Source organism: Battus philenor, unplaced genomic scaffold, assembly GCF_028537555.1.
Source record: "Battus philenor isolate CCGP_79_NKW_IND1 unplaced genomic scaffold, ilBatPhil1.0.hap1 SCAF_2, whole genome shotgun sequence".
NCBI lineage: Eukaryota > Metazoa > Arthropoda > Insecta > Lepidoptera > Papilionidae > Battus > Battus philenor.
Genome location: NW_027181682.1, coordinates 15,730,770 through 15,741,024, shown reverse-complemented (window position 1 = coordinate 15,741,024; position 10,255 = coordinate 15,730,770). Strand labels below are relative to the sequence as shown.

The 10,255-nt window shown below is 33.8% G+C and overlaps 1 protein-coding gene across 1 annotated transcript in view; it reads left to right on the top strand.

Moving 5' to 3' along the window:
- The first annotated feature begins 9,970 nt into the window (after nt 1-9,970).
- Sox21b overlaps nt 9,971-10,255 on the top strand; it is an 80,112-nt gene continuing 79,827 nt past the window's right edge. Inside the window, exon 1 of the mRNA XM_068765333.1 lies at nt 9,971-10,172. Coding sequence (XP_068621434.1) covers nt 10,168-10,172 — 5 coding nt within the window. The 5' untranslated portion in view covers nt 9,971-10,167. The remainder of the gene's footprint in view (nt 10,173-10,255) is intronic.

The following is a 10,255-nucleotide window of genomic DNA, read 5'->3' as shown; positions in this document are numbered from 1 at the left end:
ATGTTATGGAGGCAAAAAGTGCTGCGAACTACAACGGAATATAAAAGTTAATAAAACTAAAAAACATTTTCAATCGTTAAGGGTTCAATCGTCCGCCAATGATAGAAAATCACTGAACTACAAATATTACTATAAAAATAGGGGTTGTTAGGTGAAAATTTTAGGGTTGCATGTATCTTTAATGCTTAAACCAATAAAAGTAAAAATTAAAGTTTATCAGAAAAATATATTTTTTTTAATAGTGGGTCAACCTTATCACTTAGAAATTTGAAATATATTTAATAATCTATTCTCAGTTGTACTAAATATATATATGAAATTTCATAAAAATTGGTTCTTATATTAGGGTGACCGGAAAGTAATGTCATTTCTGTCGACATATTTTACAGAAAAACCAATTGATTTTTACCGCTCCGGCATTGATTTTGTATACTAGGTGGCAAAAGGTTGTGGATAACGAAGTTGAATATATTGTTGATTAGATATATAAACTAGTTAAAGATGTAGTCGTGTGATTTCAACTTAAACGACATTACTATCAGGTCCCCCTAATATTACATATATAGGTTTCACTGTCGCTTCTATATGTGCATACGTATTCATTACCCTTCTAAAACGGTGAAAAGATTTGATAAAACGATTCAAAAAAGGAACAATAAATGTTTGTTAATTTAAAAAAAAAGTTAAAACCGTTTTTTAATAAATACTCTTTGAAGGTAATAAAATTAATCCAGAAAAAAAAAGAGTGAAGCCGCATCCACGCTAACCGCAAACAACTGCTTGGTTTTCAGGTTTCTCATAGAGCACTTACTTCCGCCGGATTTAACTTCGCGAATAGCCCACGAGCTAATTTACCGTGAGGTTATCATTGCACCTAAATAAATAGGTGCGTTGACAACGCCCGTGCGAATTTATACCCTATTCCTTGTATTATTAAACCGAAATCAGTTTAACAGTATTTATTTAAAATGCAATGAGATTTGATTCATTATGAGCTTCTTCATCCCGCTTTGTACCGACCCAAGTTATAAACGACTAGATGGTAAACTTTATTATTTTTATTTTTAATTAAAAATGATGTCGCTCTTTATAAAATTAACTAAATAAAGCTTTATTTTACTGTTATTTTTATGTATATTCTTAATTAAAAAAAATTAATTAAAAAATCGTACTGTTAGTAACCATTTATTTGATTTTATATAAGTTGTTAATTATATAAGTTGGTCATTTATAATACAAGCTGTCTATCTATAGATACCCATCAATGAATACCTTATCGAAAAAAATATATTTTAATAAATAATAAATAGCGTAATCATATTAAAGTAAGAAAAAGCCTTGTCAAAATTTGAATCACTATAAATTAAAATTAATTATTGTTTTCTATCTGTCTCCGCAGATTTTGTGCTGTCTATTTATTGACCAATCGCATTACTATATTAAAAATAAATTAAATTAAATTATTTCAGAGTGCTCATTTATCAGGATATTTGGAAATAGTTGGTACAGCTTTGCAGCTAAAAAATGAGTTATACATTCACCACTTTAAGCTTTTACATCTTGAATTAATCGCCCTATTTATAAGTAAGACGATTCATTTGCAAAATAGAATTTTAATATTTATTTACTTTTTGTAATAATATAATAATTTCATAGTTACTAATTTTAAATCTTTTATTACTTTTCACAACATACCTTAAATTTAATAATACGATTTATACGGATATATACAGTTGAACACATTATATACGTATGACAAATAATAAGTCAATTTAAAGTTGCTTATGCCAAAGAATAATACAAAAAACTTTATCATTCCCGCTGGTCGCTTGTGACTTGTGCCGCGGACAAGGATTCGCAAGCGAAACGCCCGAAACCCCACAAACGGACACGTGAAATGATCAACCGAGATTAAGCGACGGATCTTACGCTCCATCGGCAACCAAAAGGCACTTCATTTGTAGGGACCCGCACTAAGGCAGCCCGTGAATAAAATTCAACATCGACAAGTCGCTGCCTGGCAACAGATACTGGCTACTGCCCACTAATTCGGTTACGGTGCAATAATTTCGCTACATAGTGATGTGAGATAAGAAATAAAAATGAAAATCTAATAATGTTAGCTCATAAATATTTTTTAATTCTTATACAAGTGACAGCTCCTACTAAGATCTACTCCAGGGAGCCCTTGGACGTGGCCATCCAGCGTTCACTTACACGATCTAAGAGTCTTCGAGTTTCACAATCCGGTAAAAAGGTAGTATGTAGTGGCTTAAATCGAAACTCCCCATGGAGCCTCTGAGATTAGCTGCCTTAACAGAGCCTTTATGCTAAGCGCTCTCTGTGCTACTCCCTCGAGTTTACGGAATCAGCTATTAATGCTATTTGGGCAGCAATGTAAGCTAAGTCAAAATAATATTATGCACTAGATTCTTCGAGTTGTTTTAGATTCTACATTACGAAAATAAATGACACTGGAACCGTGTATTGTATACGAGATAATATTCTGAAACAGAATTGTCATACAGGCTTTTGGAACAATAAAAGTATATTAAAAACAGACGCGTATATATATTTTTTTATTTTATTTAACATCAGAATAACAAAACTGTCTAATTGTTGACGGTTTAATGCAAAAACTCGGTCAAAAATTTTTATAATAATGAAAATAACAAACCATACTTGTACTACCCAGCTCCTGCTATATTATAAGTCATGAATAAAAACAATCAACTTCGGAATCGCATATCAAAAGAATCTACCAGTTCATCACTGCTGCATATATGCCTCCCCATAACTTTCAAAGAGAAGCGATGGGAAGCGCCTTGCATTCGGCGACCTTAAAAAGGTTATCTGTCCACCTATGCTGCACTTGCTGGTCTATGGTCGCCACTCCAAAATCTGAAGATCTAAAGGTCTTTCAACAACCAATTCAGTTTGTCCATTTTCTGGACTGGCTATGTCTGTTATTTTCGTTAGTCTGCAGAGATTCGTCATTCCTAATTCAATCTCGTAGGGAAACCCCGAACATTGGCCCAGCACTACATCGTGTATCGATAGTCGATGTTACACATGTCACAACAATATCTCTGTGAGAAATGTAAATACATCAATGACATATGTTTGTCTCTCTCAAACTACACGTTGAACTGCCGAATATATAAAGCATGCGCATTAACACCCGATTGATATTTTTTTGACTTGAAAATCTAGAATTAAGAGAAACAATTTTAGCTTACTTTTAGGCAGTTATAACAGAGGATTTATGTTCTATTACACGGTGATGACACAAGGATCCGAGACGTGGTCACTTACGACAGGCTTTATAAGAAGGCTCAAGGTTACCCAGAGATTAATGGATAGGTTTATGCTCGGAGCTATACTGCAAGATCCAATCCGAGAGATTCACTGCATTCTTAACGCGAGTGAACTATACTTTTTGTCTGCAGATATTTTTGTAGTAAATTTGTACTTTTTACTATCAAAAGGTAATAAATTATATATCTAGTATAACATATTTAGAGTTACGCAACAATTAATCGATGAAAATTATATTATCACGGTGTACTATCACGTAATAATACATTTACACATCAAATAAATATTAAATAATGTTTTACATTACAGCGGCGTTTCGAACAGGCGGTCGATTTCGTTTGAATCCATCACGCCGATTCATACAACAATGAAGCAGTAAAAAAATATCGATTGTATAAAAAATGATGTATAAATAAATTTATTTGCATGAAAATATCTATAGCTAACGGATTTGTGCGGTGCACAAAACCGAGTACAATGCACAACAAATTTCGTTAAATTGATTCCGTTTCAAACGTCAATCGCATTACCATATTTAAATAAATCGATCGGCATAATGTACCTACCTTATGTTAATTTTGCGCACCATATTGATGACGTTTTTAAAATACTATAAAATTATTGAAGCGTGTTTATTAAAGCTTATTATTAATATTAATTCTATAATTTATTAGGTAATAAATAATGAAATTTAATGAATAAATTAAAACAGAAGTTATTAGAGACAATCTTTCGTCTTTCGAAATAATGGTCGATATATATAGTTGAGATTTTTAATGTCTTTTTTTATACCCGATTGACAAGGCAATCAGGACATTCACCGCTAGTGGATTACTATTAATATGTAGTTTTTTATATATAGGTAACCATACAATCATGCTTTAATTATTATTATTAGGATATATGTTTCACATTAGTGTCCGTGCCTTTGTTTTATATTTACGTTTATTAACTTTTTTTTTGTTCACGTTTTTTCATGTTAGTTTTTACTAAGTCTTGATCCGTTATAACAACGCCCTAACAATGTAAAGATTGTAAGATCACGCTTCGTGCGACCACTTCCTCATCCTTACTCCACACAATTATGATCGTCAACACATTAGAATTTATTAGCTCATTATTTCCTAGCCCTGATGATGTGATGTGACTTGACCTTCGTCATAATCAACACGGATTACCAGCTTGGTGGGTCACCAGGAGAAGTTCGCAATATTTTCGCCAGCAATAAAATTTATCATACAAGCTGTTAGATGGCGAATAGGCATAGGCCTTCGCCCTATAATTATTTAACCCGGTTTCACTAGAATACAGAATAGATCTATGGGCTCATACAGTAATAATTAGTTCTCTAGGAACTATTTTTATCAGCATTTACGTTATGTATCAACCTTCTGTACGTGTTTTCATTGAACGTGCATTGTACGTATTGAAACGTTGCATGTGATGTAACGGCTTGAGGTAAAGTTTCCGAGAGAAATCTTTTATCGCAAACGAGAGTTAGAATAAGCGCCTTACGCACTCTGCATTCTCAAGCACGAGGGATGTGTACCAATGAGTGAATTGTGTTGATCCAAATCGAGAAAAGATCACCATATAAAGGCCTGATCACACAGACACTCTCGGGCTGTATAACAGTGTTCATAATGCGGGTGCAATATCACGTCACACATGTGCGTGTAGTACACGGATGAGACTCAAGATGTGATCGCAAGATTCATCGATGTAGCGAATACGGCAACTGCCGTACGGACGCACAACCTGAGGATGGCAATATGGAGAAGGGATGAGGAAGTGTTCGCAAGAAAATGTTATTTTAAAATCTGAACATTGTCAGAGCGTGTTTAAAATAAATTAAAAGACATAGTGAACACTGTAATAAGCAAAAAATAAGCCAAAAAAGACGCTAATGTCTGTGAAATATAGATACTGATAATAAAAAAAGATTGCCTGTATATTTGTGAGTAATATGATGTCTACAGATGGATATATGTTTCTCAAAAGGTATTGGGTAGGACGAGTTGGAAGCGGCATGCATCTAGCTTCTTCCGAAGACCTTAAAAATGTCTGTCCTCCTTGTAGGTGCTCGTTTTGCACTTACTTGCTGGTCCGCGGCCTCCATTCTGTGTCTATCTATTTAGTGCGCTATGTGCCTTAAACACCTTAAACTTACTATCCTGTTCGTCTAAATCCATTACTATTGTTCGTCCACCGATCTCCTTACATTATAACTATCGCGTTAAAGTTGAATTAAAAACCTGAAAGTTTTCGTTACATTCCTTATCCGACAAATTCATACGTGATTTCTAATTTCTCGTATAATAAGGTATTTATGTTTATCATATTATCAATAAACGTATTTGTAACGGTCGGCCGCGTTTAATTGTGTGTGTTACAATAAAATTTGAATGACACCGACGAGGCGATGTAATCCCAAAGCTACCTGCATTATGCGCACACCAAATCAACATCGGTACATTCACGTATCGGCTTGTCATATGCAAAAATTATTTAGCGACATTAAAAACTCTTTTCAAGCGGCTCGCGCATACAGCGCCGCGAATCGATGAATGGAAGTTTTTTTTTTATTGGCAATAAAAATTGAATGCGTGTGCAGTTAATTTGCGTGCGCCACAATGTGGAGCGCACGTTGGGACGTTTTGTCAAAAACACCTCCCGCCCTTGGGGCGCGACCCACTGCCCTCGTGTCGGCGACATTCGCGCAACTTAACAATTCAATTATCGAATTCGCGATTGTGTTTTATTCATAAACAATTTTTTTTAAACGGCTGTCGATTTTTCGGTGGCCATGTACATTTATGAAGCGTCATTTAAATGTGAATCGAACATGTCGGTATATTCGTTTGGCTGCGTATCGTTTCCGCATTTGCATTTTTCGGTTTATTGTCGTGTTATTGGATCATATTTGGATGATGGACGTATGATAATTTCTTCTTATACATCTCATTGTTCCCGTCAAACGGTTTGAAATGATATGATTGAATTTATTGAAACTCCTTGAATTGATACTTAAGATTGTTATTCTTCAATCTAGCTTCCGTTGTGCAGTTCATTGATGTGAAAATTTTGTGATATTTCTACCGCCTCTTGACCTTAGACATTCTAACGGTTTCTTTAGTAATCGATATCTATTTATATTTTAATGTTATTCGGATACGTGCGAAAATATATTGTACAGATCTCTATGAACTTTTTTAATAAAAGAATTTTGATTTTTAATATCATCTACATATCGAAGAAAGCGATTATTATTACATTTATTTTTATACATATTTTTAATATAAAGTTACACTCTTGTATATCAACGCTTCATATTGTAGACATACTGGCCACTAAGGCCATAAACACTTTTTAGTATTTTTTAGCGTTCCAATCCAAATTGGAACGTCGGTTTGAATTCAAACGCCGGTAGACATTCGCTGCCATTGTTATGGAATTAATAATGATTGTAAATAATTTCTGTAATATGTACTCTATACATAATAATTTGCTTTTGTTTTTCTCGACAAATAAGAAAGTAGAAATACTTATACAAATGGTTTAAAAAAAATTTTCAATGTTATCTTTTTTTGCCAAGAAATAACTAAAAATTACACCATATTACTTAAATCCTGAGTATAATATGTAGAGGATTTTTGTAGCAATGTTTATTCTGTAAAAGGTAAGAGTCGACTGCTTTTCATATATACGAGAGACAATGAAATAATGTCGCTTTCTTAAGTTAAATTCACACGACTACATCTTTAACAAGTTTATATTTCTGATCAACAATATATTCACCTTCGTTATCAACAACTTTTTGCCATCTAGTATACAAAATCAATGCCAGAGCGGTGAAAATCAATCAGTTTTTCTGTAAAATATGTCGACAGAAACGACATTACTTTTCGGATCCCCTAACATTATTGACACCAGGATTTCCACCCACATGGTGGATACATCTTTGATAATGTCGTCAGAAGAATATGGATGCACGCTTCTTCAAAATATATAAAATCATAAAAGGGACAATCTAATGTGATAGATTAGTAAACCAAAGAAAACTGAAATAAGCAAAATGTACTGCATCTGTTATATTATGGTTATTGTAGAGAAGAATATAAGGGAAATTTGCAAGGTGTGTGGAAAATAATAAAGAATTTGTGAAGGAAGAATGAAGAAAAATGTGAAAGGAAATGTCAAATATGAAAGACCGAATTAAAACTGAAAACTGAACAATTATTAACACTTAATAACTATATCCCTGTCCATACTGACAGGAGTTAAACGATAGAGCCCAGTAAAGAGGCTATATAATAATAACCTTTTCTAAAAACTTTCACATGGTCGTCTGTTCACGAGTGGTCCTAAGCTGCGCTTACTAGTTCGTGGTCTCAATTCCAAAACCTTAAGGCTCTAGCGGCCATGTATGTGGTCTACCTACTGCTACTTCAACTATCCATCCGCAGAACTACTATCGTTCGTCTACTTTCATTTGATTCATACGTACATATCGAGGATAGGATCCCTCTGGGGTTCGTTAAGCAACTGTAAGGTTGCCTATGAGGACTGAAATTGGAGACCCAGTGAAAAAGTAAACAAGATTCTTAAATTAAGAAATTTTAGTCCAATAACAATAATTAATATTATTAATTAACAACGAAAAGCTCTCAAATAGTAGACTACACACCCTTGAACATCGTCGTCGAGTTGCCAGCTGATCATTTTGTTATATATTACACTCTGGAGAGTGCTCGAAGGTTCTTTTCGAACTGATTGAACCATAGAGTCATACCCATTCCTTTATCGGACTACTAGGCGCAGGCAAAAGTTTCATTCATACGTTATTGATATACCCAAAAGTCGAACTAAACAGTTTGACAGCTCGTTTTTGGTGAGAGTCGCCAAGACTTGCAACGACCTGCCTGGGTCTATTTTTCCTGATGATTTGAACTCTGGAGCCTTTAAGAGTAGAGTGAACAGGTTTCTTTTGGATGGGCGTGTACCACGTTCGTCTTCATCTACACTTTCCATCAGATGAGATGGAAGACAAACGCCTATTCCATTACAACTATACAAAAAAATAAGCGAACAATTGTAATAACTAAGTTATGCTACACTGCTACAAGCATGTAAGAATAAAATAGAACACAAAATCTGTATTATATTACACGCAATAGTCTTGTACACTATAATCAACCAAAGATCATCTTATAATTACAAAGAATTACATCATTTTGTTAGCTTATCATAATTAAGTGTAAGCAAAATTTTAAAATTGGCTCTATAAGAACAATTTTGATGAGTCAGCAAATTTTTCATGTTTTACATTTAAAACATGCACACAAAAATCTTAACATATAAATGAATATTAGTTGAATATATAGTAATAACAGAGTTTAAATTTTTTATTGTATACCTAAAGTACATTTAAAGGCAATGTTTAGTTAATTTATAATTAGCACAACTGAACTTGATATATTAGAATTAAATATATAGTAATTTAAAATAAATAATAAACAATTAATGTAAACATTACATCACGTCCAATGAACATGTACATAATTTGATTTAAGATTTGTTCTATTTTTAAAGTCATTTGTAAGGTTATTTAAATTTTAAAAAAAAACGTCAGGCTTTGAAAAATAAAGATAAAATAACTGAGAAAAGATTTTAGAAAACTATTTAAAAAAGAATTTATTAGTGTTACATTACACTTTTAATTTTTTTTTGTTAATAATCATTTAAACAATCGTATTAAAAACTTTTTTGATAATTTTATACCTTTTAATCACGTAGTATGAGTATATATACTTTATTGAATAAAAACAATTTATTGAGGTAAATATTTAACAATAAATAAACGGCTAATTTTTTTCTCATATACGGAGGTTTTGACAGCAAGAACGACTCAATATATATATATATTAATTGACGAATCAGCTATACATTTATACCTTTAAAGATTTTATATATATACCCAATCTTACATACATATATTAGATATATTGAAAGCTACTTTTATATATTACTGAACACTAAAGCTATGTCGTTAGAAATTTTTGCATGTCGTATTTTATTCAGTAAAAAAAGATTTCAATATGAAAGATTGTTTGATCGACGTCTTATTTCTGTATTCAATACAATCTTAATGTACCAAACGTGTTTACAACAAGACTCTTATGTTTATTTTAGGTTCTTTTTACAATTTATTTGTTTAAAGATGATTGTTAGAATAAAACAAATAAAATTTCGTATAAGTTTATTAGAGCAGAGTAAAATAATGTGTCAATATTTAGTCATGCGGTTATCAGGCCTGCATGAACGTTTCTTATTCCACCGCAAGTAACACTAGAGCTGACGACACGGCGGTAGAAAGAGAGCGAGCCAACGCAACCAATTTGCATTGTGAGCCGGCCGGTGAGCGCTTAAAATTCTTATTTCGAACAGTTGGTCTCCTTCTGCATAATAACATCCGTAAGGCAATGGCAGTTGCTTGGCCAATGGTGGCGCGCAGCGAGTCTCCGTGGGAGGACTGGCGCGCTGCGATTGGCCGAGTCGTGCGTGTTTATCACTCGATTTGTCGGCGGCGTCGTCACCGCAGCTTACGATTGTCGATTGTCGCCATTGTGGAGCGCCAGCGGTGGACGCACGACGCACGACGCACGACGTCCGCGCTCTTATCGAATCGCGTCGAATCGATCGTTCCTTTACCGATTATGACACGCAAGTAGATTGTTTTTTGAATATCGAACAGTGTTTGTGCAGTGCGCGCGGACCGCCTTGTGTCACCCGTGGGTGTAAGACGACACCCTGGATCTGGAACTGCATCAGCGTGCCGGCGGTCACTTCATGAGGTACAGTCTCACACCTGCCTTTCACTTTCTCTTATCACCGATCGGTGTATTGTTTCATTATTACAAATCTGTATCATGTTAAA